At 54.9% G+C, this 22,155-nt stretch overlaps 1 protein-coding gene across 6 annotated transcripts in view; it reads right to left on the reverse strand.

Moving 5' to 3' along the window:
• ITPK1 (inositol-tetrakisphosphate 1-kinase) overlaps nucleotides 1-21,923 on the reverse strand; it is a 180,075-nt gene extending 158,152 nt beyond the window's left edge. For 5 of the 6 annotated variants that reach the window (XR_012036284.1, XR_012036283.1, XM_072837839.1 and 2 more), the window contains exon 1: nucleotides 21,692-21,923. Coding sequence is in view for 3 of the 6 variants with exons in the window: in XM_072837839.1 (XP_072693940.1) it covers nucleotides 21,692-21,786 (95 nt within the window). In the remaining 3 variants the exon portion in view is untranslated. The remainder of the gene's footprint in view (nucleotides 1-21,691) is intronic. The other variant, XM_072837840.1, reaches the window with a different exon arrangement.
• Nucleotides 21,924-22,155: the final 232 nt, after the last annotated feature.

Raw genomic sequence — 22,155 nt, forward strand, 5'->3', positions numbered from 1 at the left:
CAGCCCCAAGCTAAGGAGCTCTGAGCTATAGTCCTCTGAGAACAAGCGTGTAGATCTGCCTAGATGGACAGTCGGTTCAAAAAACCAAAACTTACAACTAAATAAATATGTGTGTGTGTATGCAGCACACAGGCATCTATGGAAATGTCGACATGTGTGCTTGCATGCTCGTCTGCATGTGCTAGAATACCCTGGAAGGATAAAGAAACGAGGAGCAATTCTGGGGGCAGCTGGGGGTGAAGAGGCACCGCTAGGTCTAAGTCCTTTCTTGCCTTTTGGTTTGAACCAGGAGACCATACTATTTCAAAACATCTACATTCTCTCAAAACTAATAAAACAACCCTTCCCTGCACGTGCACAGTCTCCCTCAAACACCCAACCTCACCATTTTGAAAGCCTCTGGAGCACAATAACCCAAGGCCAGTCACCCCCAAAGTCTCACTGACAGCTGTACCTAGACCCTTGATTCAGATCCCCACAGAGGCACACTCTGGAGGGGCTCCACGCCCCCATCCCACATCCCCACCCCACCTGCTCTTCCACAGAGCTGGGCCTCTGGCAGCCCTGACTTGGACATGGCCAATGGCAGAGCCTGTGGGGTGACCCAGCCCAAGCTGGGCATGCTCCAGTCGTGGCCCATGCCAACTGGGCCAGCCAAATTTCCATCCCATTACAACCAGCCTCCAGCAAAAGGGAGCTCGCTGGCCTGAGCCCCACTGAGCCTCAGCACCAGCAGACTCCAGAGGGGCAGGGAGCCAGAAATCCAGCAGAGGGGTGGACAGGCACGCTCACTCTGCCTCTGCCGAACTCCCCGGGCCCCAGGCACTAAGTCACCGACTCCTGATCGTGTTACTATGTCCCTCCAAGGAATACCTCACCAGAGCCTGGCGGACACCCAACCAGCCTTTGTGTCTTTCTTTTCTTCTTCTTCTTTTTTTTTTTTTTAAGACTCCTTTCTTTATTTGAGACAGACAGCATGCACGAACAGGATAGGCAGAGAGGATCTCAAGCAGAAGCTTCAGAGAGATGGGCCTCCCTGTTCCAGAACCCCGAGGGCTGAGCTGGGTGCCATGGGCCGCCCTGCAGAGCCCAGGCCTCTCAGTCCTCCTCTGTGACCCCTTCTGTCCCCACACTACCCAGGGGTCATGATGGGGCCCCTTATCCCAAATAAGGGTGCACCTTTGGGTGCACCACCATCCTAAATCCCATGCGACCTTCCGGCTTGCACTTCTATCCAGAAGCCCACTTCCTCAAGTGGGCGAGCCTCGGCCTCCCCTCTTCCTTCCCCAAGGCCCACACCCAGGAGCAGGTTTTCTAAACAAGGGCTCCTTAGAGGTCAATGTACAACAGGCACAAGCAACCCCCCGGGGACCCTGCTAAAACACCGATCCTCACTGGTGGGTTGGGTGGGTGGAGATTCGACAGCTCTCTTGAGTTCCTCTGCCCTGAGGCCACCTGCCCTGGGCCACACCCTGAGTAGCCAGGTTCCAGGGAGTCCTCACATCTGGCCAGCAGTCCAGCCCCTCCCCCTGCCTGCTCAGCCACAGAAGCCTACCCCCTGCAGCCCACGATCCATCCCATCATCTCTGATCTGTCCTCTGGGGTGCCCACCTGCGCCTTGGCCCACCCCGCCAACATGCCTACTGTGGCTTCCACAGCCTTCGAGGCAAAGCCCAGTGCACAATGATGGCTTGCGGGGCCCTGTGCCACCTGGCCTTGCCTCAGGCCTCGTCCCCAATGCCCAGCTCCGGACAGATTCAACAACTCCTGGCTCCTGGACGCTCCCTCTCAGTATCCTGCTGCCTCAGCTCCTCCGACCACGGAAGGGAGGGTCTGGAGGTCACCTGAGCCCTTACACGTGAGGGCCCCGCAGAGGCCATTTGACCTCTGGTCTCCTCATCTGTCCAAGGCTGGGATGACCCCACCCAAGGATGTGAGGGGTCCCCTCCTGCCTCCTCCCAGCCAGGAACAGGTGTCCCAGTGGAAGGAGACTGCCAGGGCCGGGGGTCAAGGCACAGGAAGGTAGCTGCTCCGTGGCGAGTCGCTTCAGAAAGAAAGTAAACAAGAAGCAGGGCTGGGTCTCTGTCAGTCCGCTCTGGAAAGGAATCTGTGCCTACAGCTCCGAGGAGGCTGAGGAGACATCCCCCCACCCCTGCACACCACCCCACGGCACAGTCAGCAGGACGCTATTGGCCAGGCTCAGCCTTGAGGAGCAGGTTTAAAAGCCACCAGTGTATCATCAAGTGCTTGCCTCGTGCCGGGTGCTGTTCGTGGACCTCTTGTCCCCCAAAAGGACCCGAGCAAGGCAGGGCCTGTCACCATCCCCCACTGAAGCCTGCAGACTGCAATGACCTCCCTGTGTGGCAGCCAGGTTCCAGGCCATGGGGCCACTCTGGGCTCCAGGCTCCAAAACGGTGTGGGTACAGTCCGTGCCAGCCACTCACAGAGTGGACAAGACCCGCCACGGTCACCGGGACGACCAGCAGGGGCCCCTTGCCCTATGCCCCCATCCTGCTGCTTCCTAGCTGCTCTCAGCCCAGGCCCACCAGCCCCCACCTGCACCCCCTAAGCTGACAGGCCCGCAGTCCCTGTTCAGAGAGCCCTGACCTCACAGCATCACACCTTCACACAGCAGCTCTCTACCTGAACTACCGTAAACCCACACACATCTGCCCAGGGGGCTCCTCCTGACCCTCCAAGATCCAGTCCCCTCTTGCGTGAAGCCTTCCACAGCCCTCCCAAGCAGAGATAGCAGCCTCCTCCACCATTCCCTGAGCACGTCTTCAAGGCTCCCGATGCCTGTGCCACCCACTCAACTGAGCTCCCAGGGTGTGGGGATGTCTGTTCCCAGCACCTAGACCCACAGCACCGTCTGAGTAACACCACTGCAACGATAGTACCACCCGCCTACCATTCGGCAGATGTTTCTAATATTTATAAACAAATAAACATGGCAGGCCGCAAACTGCAGGGCGTTATACTCAGTATTTCAACCGACACACCAACTGGGAAGCTTAGGTGTGCATGTAGAAACACACAGGTGTAGAAACCAAGGCATGGGGATCCCTGGGTGGCGCAGCGGTTTGGCGCCTGCCTTTGGCCCAGGGTGCGATCCTGGAGACCCCGGATCGAGTCCCACGTCGGGCTCCTGGTACACGGAGCCTGCTTCTCCCTCTGCCTGTGTCTCTGCCTCTCTCTCTGTGTGACTATCATAAATAAATTTTTTTTTAAATTAAAAAAAAAAGAAAGAAAGGAACCGAGGCATGGAGAAGCTCAATAACTGGTCCCCAACCACAGAGCTGGACAGTGACAGAAGCAAGGTCCCTCCTTCCACGGCCATCCTGGGTACCCTGGCCAACAGCTAGAGAGGTGACAGCCCGGCTGCCCCGCGTGTACAGAGGTGTCCACCCAGCCCAAGAGAACCACCCACTCCAGGGCACAGTCATGGGCCGTCACCCATGTGAGAGCTGAGCACAGCCTCAGGGATGGTGGGAGCACCGCTTTGCATTTGACATTTAACATCCTAATATTCCTGAGCGTGGAACTCTGGCAACGACCTCAGTGTTACTGAATACTGCCCAAAGGTCTTTAAAGGCTTATCAACATTCATAGATGGTTTTGTGCGATAATTTGATGGGAGCCTTTGCCCTCCCCCTTCACTATGCCCTCCCCCTGACCTAATCTAGGCACCATGGCCTGGAAAAGCCCTGAAGAGTCTGGCCCCCACCTGCCTCTCTGCTGCTCCCTCTCTCGCATCTTCAATCATGCCTTCCTCCCTGCTGCTCCACAAACACACCAAAGCCTTTGCTCAAAAGCACCCCAAGGCCTTTGTACTTGCGGTTCCCTCTACCTCAGAGGCTCTGGCCCCAGCCCTTCAGATAACTGCTTTCTAACCAGTCAGGCCACAGCCTCAGGTGCCTCCTTTAGAAAGGCTCTCTGTGACCACCCTGAGGACCAGTCTTCACATCCCTGCTAAAATTACCGCCTTTAACTTACGGGCTGACTTGTTTGTCACAGGCCCTCCCTCCCTTTGTCCCCATAAACTAAATCTGCAAAGGACATGTCCATCCTGGCCACCACTGGTCTCACACACACCCGGGGTCTCTCACAAGGCCTGGCTTGGCAAGGAGGGATGCCAGTAGACGTCTGTGAACAAACACCCTCTGGGGCAGATGCAGGAGGTGTCCCAGTGGAAACACACAGAAGCAGACCAACAACAGGAAACTGGGCCTGGAAGCAATCCAGAAGGGTGACGGCACCCACCAACACAGGAGGGAGCGATGCCCAGATTCACCTAGTTTCCGCCTGAACACCCCAGGGCTCTCCCAGTTGGAAGAGTCTAGAATCTGAAGGCTCCTCTATTCTAATGTTCTCTTCTTCCAGCTGTAGAAAATGAAGTTCAGCAAAGGGCATTGCCATATAGGTCACACCAGCCTACAAACAAGGACCAACCCCACACACTGTGGTCACACCTGTCCCCTCCCCCAGCCCCCAGCCCCCACCAGTCAGCCTGTGAGCCTCCTCTCCAGAAGGTGACACCCAAGTTCCCAGAGGATCAGGCCAGAGAGTGAGGTACCCAGAAATGCTTTCTGAACAACAAATGGGCAATCATCCCTTAGGGAGTCCACTCGGGAATGAGCACCCTGCAGTCTCCCGAGTGGACCCTGGCTTGGCCCCCACCCTCTCCATGCCCAGCATAGCACCCTCTGAGCACTTGCCAGGGACCAGGGACCAGAGAAGGAGGGGTCTGCAGGGTGCCTCCTGGCACCCAGGGCCAGACCACACACTCTTATGGGCAGAAATTTTCCCAATTCTTGCCCCTGCTCAGTGTCAATGCCCTCTGCAATGACTTTACTGCTCCAATCAAGAGGTGACATGTACCGCGCAGCTAACCACTGTAACATGGTATTAGTATCATAGCCCCAATTTCAGACAGGAAAACTGAGGCTCACGGAGCTGAGTTCTGTGCCAAAGGTCACAAAGCTAGAAGGCCGCACAACAGGCCGGTATCAGACCAAGTGGTACCTGCCAACATCTCCCAAAACGTCTTTTCCGCGATGCTAATGGTCACACGCACCATGCCAAGGAAAACAAAGATAAAATGTGTTTTGCATCTCATGGGATACATTACTCCCCAAAATGACGTGACCCCAGAATTCTTTAGTGGATTGTGTTGTAAGAAATCCTGTTCTGGGCAGCCCTGGTGGCCCAGCGGTTTGGCACCGCCTTCAGCCCAGGGCGTGATCCTGGAGACCCAGGATCGAGTCCCACGTCGGGCTCCCTGCATGGAGCCTGCTTCTCCCTCTGCCTGTGTCTCTGCCTCTCTCTCTGTCTCTCTCATGAATAAATAAAATCTTTAAAAAAAAAAAAGAAAGAAAGAAAGAAAGAAAAGAAATCCTGTTCTGAAGAAGGCTTGTATACCGTCTTTCCTGAAAATCTATACCACAAGTGTCAAACAAGAAAACTTTACCTGAGATGCCTAGAACCTTTACTTCAGAAAGTCTGAAGTAAAGAAGTGGCACTCTTTGTACTGTGGTGTGTATCATCATGGGCATTTTTTCCTAGGAATAGGTTCTACAGATTTCATCTGAATGTCAAAGGTATCAATGACCTGCAAGAAAAGATAAGCAGTCCTGTTCTACAGAAACATGTGATTTATGTGAAGGACTCTGTATTTCTTTCAACAAATTCCATTTATTGCTTTATGAAAAAAAAAAAGAGGTGAAGTTCATTTTTACTCCTTGAGTCTGTGCTGGCCCTGTGCCCTGTTTAGCCAACAGATGTGGTAGAGAGATCTGGCCTCCAGAGGACATGGCCCATTGCATCTAGGAACCCTGCCTCCCAGACTAGAACACAAGGCAGCATGCGGGAGGATGAACACATGTGGCCCTGTCATCCCCACTGCCCTGGACAACCACAGGCCACTCCCCAGCAGCGGAGACCCCGACTGACCCACAGCTGAGGGCACAGCCATCAGTCCCAGTAGGGAGCCCAGGCTGAACTGACGGCCCCCCAAAGGGTGAGCAGAACAGATGCTCAAAGCCCCTGCATTCAGATGGTTTGTGACTCCACGGTAACTGATCCAACTCCACTTTACAAGTAATGGATCAGAAAGGGAAGGAAGACATCTATGTTCACAAAGATGGGGACCCCTGGGTAGCTCAGTCTGTGAGGTGACTGACTCTTGGTTTTGGCTCAGGTTGTGAGCTCAGGACCATGAGATCGAGTCCCACGTCAGGCTGTCAGGCTGTGTACTAAGCACAGAGTCTGCCTGGGATGCTCTCTCCCTCTCTCTCTGTCCCTCCTCCCTGCTCAACCTTGCATGCTCTAAAGTAAATAAATCTTTTGAAAAAATAGTCAAAAGATGTCCAAGGCAGCACTGTCTACATCAGCAAGGGAAGCGGAAATAACCTAAATGTTTGATAACAATATTACAGCTCGCTGTGTTACTACATGGATGTCCAATAGAAAGAACTATTCCATTGTGATTTTTAAAAACCATGTTCTGTTATACTTTATTTTCAGGAGTGAAAACAGCACTAGGTTTATGTTTTAAAGGCCATGTTAAAATATTTACATGTGAAATCGTATGTCTGGAATTTGCTTCAAAATAATATGGGGAAGGGGCACCTAGGTGGCTCAATGCTTGAGCATCTGCATTTGGCTCAGGTCCTTCTGCTCAGGGCATGATCCCGGGGTTCTGGGATCAAGTCCCACATTAGGCTCCCTGTAGAGAGCCTCTGCCTATGTCTCTGCCTGTATCTCTGTGTCTCTCATGAATAAATAAAGTCTTAAAAAAATAAGAATATGGGGGGGGGGAAGCAAGATTAGCTATAATTCAATAATGGCTAACTCTATATTGAGGTGGGAGGGGGTGTTCATTTCTTTACTCTTTCTTATGTATGTGTTGGAAATTTCCATAATAAAAGTTCCTAAAAACTACATTCTAGGAAGACCATTCTGAAGACTACAGAATCACAGGATTTGTTTACACTACAGTGCTATGTGCAGAATGCAATAACACAATGCTGAGCATACAATGATTTCAACTCTGTGTTACATACAAAACAAAGAGGGAAAGACAATGTGGGGGATAGAGGGACAATTTGTCTCTTCAAATTTTGCTCGCATAATGTTAAGTTATATTCACAGAGGATAACAAATTTCAGGAAAAAAAATGACATACATCCTTTGGCTTCCTTGAGCTTGGACTCTGGCTGATGGGGGGCCCTCCCAGAAGTATGTGGGGCTGGGGAGGTGGGTGGACTCTGCTGGAAGCCACAGGAGGCAGCTGAGGAAACCTTCCCTGGGCTGTGGAGAGAACCCTCAGCCACCCTTCTGGGCCCCAGCCCCCCACCCCAGCTGGCCAGAAGGCAGGGGAAGAGTGCAGGCCTAGGGGCTATTAACCAAGATCTGTCCTTTAAGGGATCAGTTTAAGGGATCCCACCAGCAGCTCCTTCCCCTTGATAAGTTTTGAGATCAGACAGTCAATTGTCTAAAATTTATCTTCAGACAGAAAAAAAAAAAAAAAAAAGATGATTTGGGGAAGAGGGTAAATTACAATCAGATCCCCCACTATGTGCCAGAAACCACCACCACCAGTTCAGCCATCACCTCTCTGATCCCCCAATCTGCCCCATGACTGGGTGTCGATGTACCCATTTTACAGATGGGGAAAAGGAGACCCCTTAACCTGCCCAAAGTCGGGCTCACCCAGAGTGCAGAAGCTGGGTTCAGAAGCCAGCTAGTGACAGCGCACTTGTCAGCCTCCAGACACAAGCAGCATCTGCACTGGGGTCACATATAGGAGGGGCAGGAGGTAGAGGGACCAAACCAGACTGAGGCTCCTCCCAGCCTTAGACAATGGCAGCTGGTGCTATACAACCCCCAGCAGGAGAGATGCTATGGACTATTGTGTCCCCCCACAACGCTATGGAAGCCCCAACCCCGATTGTGATGGTATCTGGAGGTGGGGCCTTCAAGAGGAGATTGGGCTTAGCCGAGTCTGGAAGGGAGCCCCAGACCAGGGTTAGTGCCCTTAGATGAGGGCATTCTGGGTCTCGCCCCTCCATGTGCAGACACAGGGAGAAGGCGACTGTCCATACACTGCAAAGAAAGCTCTCCCCAAAGAACTGGACTTCCAGCCTCCAGAACCATGAGGAGTGAAGGCCTGCTGCTCAAGCAACCTGGTCGGCAGAATTTGCGAGAGCAGCCCAGGAGGCCTGGGAAGGCAGAAGGTAAGCTGCAAGCCCAGAACCCCATAAACTCCAACCGTCACGGCAGAATCACATAAGCCCTTTCTCCAGGATGTGCGGTGTTGGACCCCGGGCCCAGGGCCTTCAGAATCCACCTGCGTCCAGCTGGCCGTGGTTTACCTGAAGGGGAAGACGGAGCCAAGGGCCCAGCCTTGGGCTCTGACTTGTGGAGGTGCTCTTCACTGCCCTCTCGGGAGCACTGCCCTGCCCAGGAGACTGTGTGTGACCCCTCAGGCTGGCAGAAGGTAGCCCCTGCCCCCCACCCCGACTGCCTAATGGCCAACACAGTCTGTCTAGCAAGCAGTCCCCACCTCCCTGTGTAGGGTCCGCCCTGCCCACAGCCAGACCATGCGGTGAGGGGAGAAGGGCACCCCTTGGCCCAACAACTAGCTGGCTCAGGGACAGGCGTGTGGCTCAGACTGACCAACCAGGGCCAATCAGAACAAACTTTGGGTCCCTTGGGGCCTGCAGCTGAGCAGGGGTGAGGCCCTGGAGCCAGTGTACCCCGGTCTGAATCCCAGCTCTGCCACCTGCTAGCTGTGTGACCGTAGCAAGTCATCCAAGCCCTCTGTGCCCCATCTCTCCTGTTAGGAGACAGGAGTCCTACAAGCCCACACACCCTCACAGGCTCTAGTATAGATCACCCAAGAAACTTAGCACACTGCCTGGCTTGGGATAAAGGTCAGTGTGAGGTCTCACCTGCAGCCATACAGCCCTGGAATGAAGCCAACGTGAAAGAGGCCAGGACCTGGGACATCATCTGAGCCCCTGAATCCACCCATGCCTGAAGCCAGAACTCTCCATGGAGATCACACTTACAGAGCCCCTTTGTCACCGAGCCTGGTCAGCACTAACGTTTCTAGAGGAACCAATATATCCCTGTGACTTGTAGGAATCAGCCACATAATCGACATTTGGCTCAGATCATTAACTTCATCCTGACACTGCCCACAGTGATCAGGAGAGGGAGAGGACAGGATGACGCAGCTGCCAGGGTGTCCTCCAGCAATGGGGACAGATGTGCAGGCACGTGGCCAGGTCCGCAGGTCTCGCTCTCAGGGGAGGCCCCTGTCTGCTGCTGGTAGAGGCACCCACAGAACAGCCCATGTCCCACATGGCTGCCTCAGGGAAGGAAGGGCCTGTCCATTTCCCTATCCTTCCCAGGGGAGCTTCCAGAATCTAAAGAGGTGGCCCCTTCAGCACTCCCAGCAAGGCTGGAGGAAAGACAGGAAAGCCTACTGGAGTGGGTGGCAGTGGATGGACCCCAAACCATTTGGCCCCAAGGACCAAAATAGCTCATCCTAACCAAGGGTGACTGGCTCAGATGACTCACAACAAAAGAGATCCGGCCTTACCCTCACACATGGCTCCCTGGAGGCCAAAGGGGGGGATAGGGGCATGTGTAGGTTCCAGAGCTGAGGCTCCAGCTGGGCCAGCTGCATGGCTGTGTATATCAATCAACCTGCCAGGCTGGCACTCTGAGATACAAATCCTTATCTGCAAAGACCCCTTGCAGCTCAAAGGTTCTGGAAGGTACTCCAAGATGGTGAACCTCTGCACCTCCCCAAAGGACCTTTACTCTGCTGTTACCTGGAAATAGACACAATGGGTCTGATTACAGGTAAGGGAAGTGAGGGATGGCCTCCTTTTCCCTTCAAAGATGGTCTCTGGTGCGTAGGAGAAAGGAGGAAGTGTGCATGCTGAGCACCTCCTGTGCACAAGCACAAGGCCCACTCCTGACAAGGAGGGAATCAAGGCCCAGAGAGGAGCTGAAATGCACCTCGGGTCACCCATCCGGTAGGAGGCCAAAGTAGGGTTCAAATCCCACCACCATCCAACACACACACTGTTCCCGGGCCATCACCCAGGAACAGGCCAGCCGGCCTCCCCAGCCGAGTGGGTTATCAGCTGAGTCAGCACCTAAATTTCCTGACTCCAGGCAAGCGGGACTTCCAAATGAAATTGAAAGGGAACAGGAGAAAAGCTAACAACTCAGGGCACTGAGGGTGAGCCACTGGAGAACAACACCCACAAAAGGAAGGCCATCCTCCCATCTTCTGGATCCGTTAGACAAGAGCTACAACAATGAACACCTCTGTCAGGGTCAGGGGTATGACTCTGGATTCATGCAGACTGCTGTCCAAATCCCTCAGGAGTGGCCAGCTATGAACCCCGGGAAGGCTCCCATACCCCTTCTTTCCTGTATCTGGATGGAGAGCCTACACACACAGCGACAGGCCGGGAGCACCCAGGGGCCAACCGGCTCTGGTATCACCGAAAACCACGCTGCAGGGACGACCCTGCTGTCTCCAGCAGAGGCAGGGGAGCACTTCTGGAGGAAGACCTGACAGGCTCCCCCCACACCCAGGGCAGCAGGGGCGGAAGCACCCTCCTCCCCAGAAGCACTTCCCGGGTTTACAGACAAAGGCCTCTACGAGGCCCATCGGCTCAAGACTAGAACCTTCCTCCCTGGCAACCAAACTTCCCTCAGCACAGCCCACTGTACAGGTCAGGGTGAAGGCCACAGCGGTCTGGAGGCGGATTCATGGGGAAGCACAACTCCCTGCCCAAACCCCAAAACCCTGCCCCCACCTGCTCACTGAGAGGCAGACACTGGCCTCTGAGGGAATAGTCAGACTTCCCTTTCTTTTCAAGGACCCCGCAACGAATCTTGAAGAAAAAGATTTAAGATTTAAATGTGAGGGCAGCCCTGGTGGCTCAGCGGTTTAGTGCCGCCTTCGGCACAGGGTGTGATCCTGGAGACCTGGGATCAAGTCCCACGTCGGGCTCCCTGCATGGAGCCTGCTTCTCCCTCTGCATGTGTCTCTGCCTGCCTCTCTCTCTCTCTCTCTCTCTCTCTCTCTCTCTGTCTCTCATGAATAAATAAATAAAATCTTAAAAAAAAAAAAAGAATAAAACGTTAAAGAAAAAAAGCTTTAACATCAGCAAGTCCAGGTTCAAAGCCAAGCTGCCCCTCCTACTAGCTCTACAACTCGGGGCTACATCTTCTTTCTGGGCCTTTGTTTCCCCATCTGCAAGGTGGGTGGGGTGCAAAGGGGAAATTCCACACAAAGAGAAACAAACAAGGGGGCACCTGGCTGGCTCTTGATCTTGGGGCTGTGAGTTCGATCCCCACATTGGACACATACAGTACTTAAAAAAATAAATCAATAAAATTAAAATAAAAAAATAAAAAACGAGAGGCCAGAGGGAAACCAACAGTCCCACGGCACTGAACATTCGTCACCAAGATGCCCAAGATCCTAAGAGGGTAGGAGTCAGCTCTTCTAGGATGGGCACCTGGGACTCACAAACACTGCCCCCCACATGCCAACATGCCCCTTCTCTCCAAGGGTCCCCTCAAGCCCCTGGGGGAACAGAAGAGAATGCCACACAACCTGCAACCCCTGTATCACCCTCCCCTCTTAGGAGCACAGCCCAGCAAAGTTCCCTAGGAGGGCTAGGCCTGTCCCTGGGGCCAGAGGGGACTCTGCAGTGCTCACTGCTCAATGGGTTCCTAGAACCCAAGACTGGCCAGCAAGCAGCAGGCACTCAATAAATACATGTCCTGGGACCACCTGAAGGAATCAATGGAGTGCTTTTTAAAAAGAAGATCACTGGGCCCACCCCAGACATTCGGGAACCTGCACGAACAGCCCAGGGTGGGCCAGATGTTTCCTCACCTCCACACCACAGCCCTCCACTATTGGATGGAAATAGGGTGCAAGGTAGAAATGAAAGCCAAGCTCTCAGTATCCACCTACCACACCCGGGCCCTCCCAGGAAGCAGTGAGAGGTACTCCTGGTCACTGACACTGTAGTACCTCCACACCACAAAAGGATCAGGAAGGGAGGAACCTGTCATTCCTGGGCTGGGCCACCAGAGATAGGTCAGAGGCCCCAGGCCCCAGCTTGGACAGGCAGGAGGGACCAGGGAGATGGCCTCCTGGGGAGAAGGGGGATCACTACCATTCATTATGCTTGGGCCATGCTCACTAGCCCTAGAGGCAGCTGTATTATGCCCACCTGACAGAGGAGCAGAGGCTGTGGGAGGCAGAGTGGCTTGTCCAGTCACCCAAGGCCAGTTGGGCAAGTCTTGCGCTCCGAGTTTACCACCATCCTCATCACCCACCACCCCCCTGGGCCCAGTAACTATACACAGAAAATGCTCAGGAAAGAACTCCTTGATTTGCTTCTCAAGTGGTTATCAAGCTAAGGGGACTCAGAGGCTACGTTCAAGATGCAGGTGAAGGCCACCTGGCAGGGCCGAAACAGCATGGTTCCAGGAGTCAACTAGCCACCAGAGTGAATCCCAGCTCTGCCACTCACAGCTGGGTGACCAGACAGGTCATCTCACCTCTCCCTGGGCCTCAGTGTTCTCATCTGGCACATGGAGACGCGTCACCCACGTGGGAGGGTCAATTCCCTACTGGAAGAGAGCATCTGACCTGGGGTAGGCTCTCACTACACTCTGATGTGAGCCACCGATCTGGGGAGGGAAGGGGGACATCACCACAGCCTTCTGAAGCACAGAGGGCTGTGTGGATGAGCTCCAAGGGTACAGACCTCTGATGGGAAGCCAACAGGCGTGCAGAGTAAACTGCAAAGTGAAGCACCACAGGCTGCACCACTGCCTCTGCCCCAGCCCCGGCCTGACAATCGACCTGACACCTGGCCAGGCCAGTCCCCAGGATCGTCTCCTGTGCAAAAGCTAGCTCTTGTCCAGCCTCAGGACCCACCTGTAAGTAATTCCACTACAAACCAGCAGCCAGAGACAAGAAAAGTTTAAAAGAGGAGAGAGGATTGCCCAAAAGGTAGCAACCAGCAAGCAGAGCCCAGTGGGCGTGTCTGAAGGAACACGAGTCCCAGAGGGACTCCCGGGACAGGCTGGCCCAGGAACCTTTATATCTGATGCCCTGTCGGAGAGGCCCTGTCTCCCAGAGACCACTTTCACCCATTTAACTCAGCAATTAGCATGCCTGACAGTTTTGGGGTGAGGCCTAGTAACACTGGGGAAGGGCGGTTTGGGTTTCTCAAAAGAGTCACCAGAGCACTGATGTTGAAATAGACTCCTAGCCCCCTGCTCTGAAGATTTTCAAAGGGGAGGGGAAGGCGGAAGGATGTGTATTTTTCACCACTGCCCCAGGTGCTTTTTTGTTGGGCAAGTTCGCAAACACTGGCCTAGAGGAAGGTAAATGTCTGCTAAAGAGGGCAAGCTTCTGAGGCTTCCATCCCCTACCCCCAGACCCCATCTGGAGAAGCCCAACCTGAGCTCTGGGAAAAGACAAAGGTCAGCCGGACCAGGGTCTACCAACAAGGGCCATAGGAAACCCACTCTCCGCCCCGCCCCCCTCCCCTCCCCAGGCAAGGCTCACAACTGTTCCTTCCTGAACACAAAGGCTGGTGTGGGCCAGACCAGAGGGAGCCTGCAGCCTCCAGCCCCGGGGGCCCCGAGAGCAAGGTGGGGCCAGGTCCACCCACCTGGCCCCCTATCATACCGCCAGGGAAAGAGGATACCGAGGACACTCTACTGCCCTCTTTGACCACCTGTCTAAAGTGGAAACCAGTCAGCCCTTCTCTAGACTGCCCACTGTCCACACAGAACCCCAGGTGATGGAGACAGGCCAGAGCATGTGGCCTCTGGGCAGCAAACAACACACACCCAACACTAGCTCCTCTGTTCTCAGCCTCTTTGGTTAAATGTGACCTCCTCGGAGAGGCTTCCTCTGACCACGCAGTGTTAGAGCGGCTGCAGCCACCCTTGCCGTGGCTCTCCTCTGTTCACAGGCTTCCCGGCACTAACTGCACTGTGTGCCAAATAAGTGCATCTGTGTGCAGACTTACCTTCATCTCCTCACCGAGCGTGTGGGTGCCTGAGGGCACGGACCAGCACGCAGCACAGGGCTGGCCGGCTGCCTGCTCAGGATATGCTCAGTGCAAAGAAGAATGAAGGAATGACGCCCAGGAGGCCCTTCCCAGCCTGGGCTCCCCTAATCTCCCCTCATCCCAGGGTTTCCTTCTGCCCAGAGCACTCTAGAGCCACAAGTGGCTTTTGGCTGAGCCACAGGGACATGGAAAAAGCTTCCAAACCGCCCCCCCCCCGCCGTCAGTTCCTTCCACTAAGAGATCATCTCTTGGGCTCCTATTCCTCGCGCTACCGGAGGCCCCGGGTTTCAACAGAGAACACATGTCTACAGAACAGCTCTCCAAGACAATGAGCAAGTCCAGAGAAAAAGAACAAACCTATCAGGGGCTGAAGATTCGGGGGGGGGGAGGGTAAAAAGCACCTCTCAGAAGCGGTCTTTGGGAGGAAGCTTAGCTTGTGTGTCCTTTTTATTTTTTCTTTCAAGATTTATTTACTTGAGAGAGAGAACAAGCAGAGGGAGGGGCAGTGAGAGAGGGAGAAGCGGGCTCCTCGCTGAGCAGGGATCCCGACAGAGGGGCTCGAGGGGCTCGATCCCAGGACCCCAGGGTCAAGACCCGAGCGGACGGCAGATGCTGAACCCACTGAGCCCGGCAGGCACCCCCTGACTGTAGGTCTGGATTTCTCATTCCAGGGCCAGCCCATGGCTCGGTGGTGGGCCCTGCCAGCCAGGCTGTCCTGAACACCAAGAGCGGTCCACAGGGTGGGACAGTTTCTGGCCATCCAGAGTGGGCCTGCAACTTCCTCTGAGGAGCCATTCTCAAATCCCCACAGACAGTGACAGATCTGCCCCCTGAGCCCTAAAAGCAGGGTGGGGGGAGGGAAGCTTCCTCAGAGCTGTCACAATCTTCAGCCTGGCACCATGACGGGGCCTACAGAAACCAGCCCAGGAGGCCCCGCTGGGGAAGTGCAGGCCACAGGGCAGCTGCTTTCAGAGGAAGCTTGCAGCAGCAAGACAGAGCATCAGCTGGAATTCAAACAGCCCAAGGGGAATGGCCTGGCTGCTCCCCATGAGGCGCCCTGGTCGTTACCTCTAGAGAAAGTGCTGTCTGAAAGGGGGCTTCAGCAGGCAGTGGGGAGGGCACACGGGAGCAGGCGAGCCCCCTTGCCACATCTCACTGTGTGACCTTGGACAAGCCACCTCACCTTACCAGACCTAGGTCTCCCTCTTGGGAACCCAACCCACACTCTCCCCAAGCAAGGCCACCCATGCTCAGGCCAGCTTCTTGAGGGCCAGTGGACAGGAAAGGCTAAGGTAGGCCAAATTCATGCAGGAAGGGATGGAGCAAGTGCACAGCTCCTCCGTGATGATGTGCTTTCTGAAATGAATCTTACTTTTTTTTTTTTTTTTTGACATTTGTATTTATTCATGAGACTTAGAGAGAAGCAGAGACACAGGCAGAGGGAGAAGCAGGATCCCTGCAGGGAGCCTGATATGGGACTTGATCCTGGGACCCCGGGGTCACACCCTGAGCTAAAGGCAGACCTGAGCCACCAGGTGCCCCGAACCTTACTTTTGAAAAAGGAGGTACCAGAACATTCCCTCAAAAAGCAAGCTTACCAGTTGAATTCACAGTATGAGTGGGACAGAACCCCTCTTTACTTCTAACCATTGGGGGAACTGCACTCATGAGGCACTTTGCTAAGCATGTGCTGAATGCCCCAAGCCTGCTAACCCCATGGGAGACATAACCAGCGAGGGCAGGATGCATCGCCTGATGGTTAGGAATGAAAGTGCCAGCCTGCCGCCCAGGTGAGCCCAGCCCTGCACTGGTGCCTACCTAATTCAGTTGGCCCCACAATGGAAATAAGCCTCACTATCAAAAGAGAAATGCAGATCTAAAGTACCATCCCACCCATGCGTGCGGTCAAGATCAAACACGTGTGGGACTCCTGGGTGGCTCAGAGGTTGAGCGCCTGCCTTCAGCTCAGGGTGTGATCCTGGAGTCCCGAGATCGAGTCCCACTTCGGGCTCCCCGAAGGGAGCTTGCTTCTCCCTCTGCCTGTGTCTCATGGATAACTAAATAAAATAATAATTAAAAAAAAAAAGATCAAACATGTGTCCCGTGGGCTGTGCTGCGCAGGGTGTGGGTAACAAGCCCTCCCATTTGGGGTCACTTGTGAGCGGTGCCATCTCCCTGTGAGCAGCTTCAGAACTCCTGTGAAAAAGCAAATGTCTGTGCCCTTTGACCCTGCACTCACTCATCTGGCCACAGGCACCCAGGTGATGGGGCAGGGCACTCGCTGCCCCACTGTCCACACCGGCAGGGGCCGTGCAGAGAGCTGTACCACTCAGCCAGGAAAGAAATGAGGCAAGTGATATGGATCTGCCTCCCAATGAAGCAGAGATGTGCTACTTTCTCCAAGACACAGTGTTCCGTGAAACGAGCTGAGGCCAGAACTCGCATGTGCCTGTCTGCACAGAACACCTATAGGGAGAGGCTGCTGGTGACAGTTATCCCCGAGTGACAAGTGACGGGAACTCGGGAACCAGAAGGAAATGGACTTTTTACTGCATTCTTGCAGTCCTCTGATACTTTTTTTTAACATACGCATCTATTAAATACTCAAAAGATAAAGAAAACAATAGAAGTTACTAAAAATAGTAACACAACTGCTTATGAAGACTCAGCATTTATAAGAAACAGCACAAACTCATCTTGAATCTCCAAATTTAAAAAAAAAAAAAAAAAGGAAGGACCTTCTGGCATTAACAGAGTATTTTCTCAAGTCCTCATCTGTAGAAGAGGTGAGGGAGGCTCCCCTGCCTCCCGGGACTCCCGTGTTGAAGGAGAACATGAGATAGGACAGGGCCCGCCTTGGCCTGGTCTGACATCCCCACAAACCCCACACCCAGCACGGAGATCGGGGAGCACTCATCACGGGCTTCGGGGTCCCCCACAAACGGCCCAGACGCACAGCTCTACATCTACCAATGGCAAAGGTCCTGGGGTAGAAAGGCATCTGTCGACCAAAGCCCACTCACCCCTTCCTAGAGACAGCTATATGGACAGCCCAGCACCAAGCACCACTTACAAGGGTGCTAGCACGTCACACGCCAGGCATCCCGACCCCTTTCATGTACTCAGCAACCCTGAGCTTCGTACCGCTAATATCCTCGCTTTGCATGGGGCAAACTGAGGTATGGCAGGCCCAGGGTCACACAGGCAGCCTGCTACCGAGCCAGGCCAGTGAACCAATAGGCAGCACTGTCCAGATGGACATCTTCTCCCACTGGATGTCCGGTTTCCTCCCCTGGAGTCAGGGAGAAAGCATTTCTTTGCAAGACTGAGTTATGGACAAACCTCAGGGCATGGGTGTGAAGGAAACACAGTCAGTACCTCCTCCCAGCCCTGCTCCTTGACGGGGTGCACATCCAGCCGTGAAGACAGAGAGCAATACCAACCCACAGATCAGGACCACTTAATCCTGGAACAGATCCTCCATCCTCCCTTGGAATCTCTGGTAAGAATTCCAGCCCAGAATGTTAAGCCATCCGAGCGCAGAGGGACCTTCGAGACATTCCCTCCCAAAGGAAGGAATGTAAGCTGCAGGAAGGGGCCTGGTGACACCCGGGTCCTCCCTGGCAGGCTCCCCAAGTCGGGTCGCCAGGGGAAAGTCCACGATGACAATGTGGTCCGAGACTGCTCCACAAACACACTTCCTGCAGACCTCATCGGTCCTGCTGGCCTCCAAGGCTCTCTAGGACAAGAACCTCACAGACATTCTTCTGTTCTTGGAGCCTCCAGGAAGCCCCAGCCTAACCTGGGCAGAGAAGAGACTTAACCAGGCAGCCGTGTCCTCCGGAGAGGAGGCCTCGTGACTGGGCCTGGAGAGAGCTGATGGGCTGCGCGGGTCTCTGCCTCCCACCCCCAGGAGTCGGCATCCCCTTCCCTCTGTCCCTGGGCTTCTGGGAGCCTGAATTGACATGAGGTGCCAGGAAGGCATTAAACAGGCAGCTAGGGACACCTGGGTGGCTCAGCAGTTGAGCGTCTGCCTTCAGCTCAGGGCATGATCCTGGTGTCCTGGGATCACGTCCTACATTGGGCTCCCTGCGAGGAGCCTGCTTCTCCCTCTGCCTCTGTCTCTCTCTGTCTCTCATGAATAAGTAAATAAAATCTTTTTTAAAAAAAGTAAATAAACAGGCAGCTAACATAAAGCAAAGACAGACAAAGGGCCACCCACATCTTACAGTCAAACGCCCCAGGAAGCCCTGTGACTTTCCACCCCTGCAGGTTCAGCTGCAGGCTAGAAAAGGGTGAAAAGTCAGTGAAAATGGAGAAGAGGCGCAGAAAACACAAAGAGGGACAGACGGGTGGGGCCAGCCAGCATTTCTGAAAGAAGACACTCACTGTGGAGAACTAAAAAGAATAAAAAATTAAAAACCTCCTTCAACACTTCCAACTACCAGCTTTCTTTCTTTACTTCCCCTTGGAAGTCCCTTCTGGGCCTCTTGATAAAGGCCCAGGGAGAGGGCGTGAGGGAACCTGCTCCAGGACTAGCAGAAGGGCAGGGAGGATGGCAGAGAAAAAGAGAACATAATCAGAGCCTCATCCGTGTCCCTGTCCCCAAGGGGGGGAAGAAGCGAAGGAGAGTGACGGGAACAGTACCACTAAAAACAAGCTGAGTCAAAGGCCCATCTGTCGACGAGGTAGCCGTCACTCTTAAGGTGCCCCAGGGGTGGGAAGGCCGGGCCCTTCTGCCTACCTAACACATCCCTGCAAGCTCGGGTACAAACCCCCTACCACCGCCACCGACGTGCGATTGCCCCCCCTCCCCCCACGCGCACGCACACAGAACAAGGCTGGACTCTGTGCTGGACTCTGCTTTGCAAGGAAAAGTGTCTCCCGGACTACAGGACAGCATCTGTACCCCTGGGAAGGTAAGAGGGGGTCTGCCTCAGTGTTGGAAGTGCTCAAGTAGAAAGTGCTTTCCGTGGGGGTCTCCGGGTCTCCCAGTTGGGCCTGATCTAGGAGTTCAACAAAAGGAACAGAAGTATGGCACCTGCCCCTCTCATGCCTGTCTCCCCATCTGTACAACAAAGGGACCTGGATGACATGATCTCCCTTCCTGCTCTAAGAGTGTTACAAGGCCTGACATTCAGCTAAACAGCTCATCTGGTCTATCCAAGTCATCCTCCGCTGACACTGCCCCAAACATTCAGAGCAGAGCTTCAAATCATTTTCAAACATTTCTGGGTTTTCTCATCAGAGAAAGTCACTGACAATTCATCATCCATCAAAACCAGAGCCTCGCACCCCTAGACGGTGAATGTCGACAACAGGACAGTGTCACCTCTGGGGCCACTAGAAATGACACCAACATTCATACCAAACAGAACAGCAGCCAAGGGCTCCAGCCACCCTGTCAAGAAGGGCAGCTTTCCGCACCCAGTCTAGAAACGTGGCCACTAGGGGGCGCTGCCCTGAAAGTAATAAAAAAGAAAAACTCTTTCTTGGTGTTTTCTTTTCCTTCTTAAGCTTCAGTGGCAAAATATCTAGATCTTCCCTAGTGAAAACACAAGTGGGGCTTCCTGAGGTTCCAGAATAGCCCAAGATCCTTTCTGCCTTCTCTTCGAAGCCAATATTCTGGCCAGAAGTAGTCATCCAGACTCTGAGGGCAAAAAACGTTTTTGGAGAAATTAAACCCCCATGCTGGACTTCCCCCCCGGAATGGTTGATATCAGAGTTTGCCCTGAACGCCCCTCCAGCCCCACTTAAAGGCAGGGGGAGTCTATGAGGAGGGAAAGGCAATCTGCAAGTCCAGCAGCAGGACCCAGCCCCAAGTCTGGGGGGGAACTGTTTTGCGAGAGGCTCCTAATTAGCAAGCAAAACATACCAGCCAGATGACAAGCCTCATGCTTTAGCTGCAGACACAGGATGACACAAATACAGACAGCTCTCAGTAGAAAAGGGTGCAAGGTATTAACTGGGATTTCCCAAGACTCAGATGACTGCAGGAGGAGCTCCAGGGCCTAACAGCAGAACAGGGTTTCAAAGATATGCCAAAGGGACTTCTCCACATTTCTTCGGTGTCTAAGGCACTTTTTCCATAACTGTGTGTGTGCGGTTGTGGTGCAACATTCAAGGGTCCTTTTCTAACGTTCCAAGGTCCTCAGACCCACTTCCAGAGTTCTAGCTGCAAATTCCTCCTGATTTCCTTGTGAATTCCCAGGCTGGTTGGCATGCCCTACCGACCATGAAATGAAAAGCTTGCTTTCTCCTAAGGAAGCCAGCCTGAGAAATGGCAGCCAACTCCATCCCCAGGCCAAGGGATGCAGAGCCAGGAGCTGTTTCATACAAGGTGCGCCCCTCCGGGTGCAGAGAACAGTGCCCTGAGGGTTTGCCCAGGGCAAAGGAGCAACAGGCCTTCGGGACAGGCAGGAGGGGCACTAAGGTGCCACAGGCTGGCAGGTGAAGGCCAGCTCAGACCCGCAGTGGCTCCGGTGCACCAGGAGATAAGGAAACCCAATTGTTCAATTCTGCAACATGTTTGGGGACCCAACAGGGACAAAAGTGCAAGTAGAACACATTTTCAAGAATCAAATCTACCAAGTGGAGATGCTGCATAACAAAAGGATTCCACCTAGACTTTGCAAAAGGCTAGGGGAACCAGATTCTCTTAGGCTTTGGGTAAGAACAGGCTTTAACTAACAGCTTCCCAGAGGCAAAGCTACTGTTGTACGGCCAAGGTGAGGAATTACCTGACCCAAGACTAGAGGCTGCCGTAATAGACTAGGAATGTGACCGTGTTAAAACACCACGAATCTCCACCACTGAGCACCAGCGGGGGGGGCGGGGGGGGGGTCAGGCAGAAGAAGGCCATGCATTCTACACCACATGCATTTACCTCCTCTGCACCAGCCACTCCCTGGCCATGGCCATGGGACCCCATGCGGGAGGACCCCACCTCTCTGCAGATCGCTCCCCCTTCTCAGACATGTGGCCCAGAATCACCACCCCGGTACCCCGGTCAATTCTCGGGGCTGGTGCGAGGCTCTAATGAGACAGCAAATCCGCACATACATGCCAAGTGTTGCTACTCGCCGCACACAGGCTTAACCCAGCGACATGCAGTGACAGCTCCAAGGGCTGCACACGCGGGGCGCACAGTAGGTGTCCGCAAACCTACAAACGGCGGTGCCCTTCTCCCCGGGAAGGGAAGGGAAGGGAAGGGAAGGGAAGGGAAGGGAAGGGAGGAAGAAAAACCCTTCAGTCCAAAAGTAGCCGCCAGCCACACGCAGACAGCGTGGGCTCCCGGACCCCCCGGTCCCTCCTCCACCTTCAGCGGCGTCCCCAGCGCGCTCGGGCACGGGGGCTTCCCACCCGGGGTCGCGGCGCACCTGAGCGCCGGGTCCCGCCAACCGCCCGTCCGGGCCGCCGCAGCCACCTGGCCGCTCGGCCTCCCCGTCCCCGCGCACCGCGCCTCGCGGGCCCCCGGCCTCCCCGGCAGCCGCCACGGCCGAGCGGGGCTCGTGCCGGCGCTCCCCGGGGCCGGGCCCCGTCCTCCTGACCTGCACAGCTCGGCGAAGGCCTGGAAATTCAGCTTCTTGATTTTCTTCTCGCTCAGCCAGTAGCCAACTCTCTTCCCCTTCAGAAACGTCTGCATCTTCTTCCTCGGGCGGGGAGCTCGGGTCCGGAGGAAATCGCCCACAGGCCGAGCGTGGCGGCCCCGGCGTGCGCCGCGAGCGTGCGGGCACCTCCTCCGGCGGCGGGGACGCGGAACGGGGCTCGGGGCGCGCAGTCCTGCCGGGAGGGGCGGGGCGGGGCGGGGCGGGGCGGGGCGGGGCGGGGCGGGGCGGGGCCGGGCCGGCGGGGCGGGGCGGAGGGAGCGGCGCTCAGCGCGGCGGGCCACTGGCTGCCGCCGCCGCCGCCCACGCCCCCGCCGCCCGCCGCCCGCCGCCCGCCGCCCGCGGGGCTCGCCTGCGCGCCCGACCGCCGGAGCCCGAAGGAGCCCGAAGGAGCCCGAAGCCCGGGA

Source organism: Canis lupus, chromosome 9 (genome assembly GCF_048164855.1).
Source record: "Canis lupus baileyi chromosome 9, mCanLup2.hap1, whole genome shotgun sequence".
Taxonomy (NCBI): domain Eukaryota; kingdom Metazoa; phylum Chordata; class Mammalia; order Carnivora; family Canidae; genus Canis; species Canis lupus.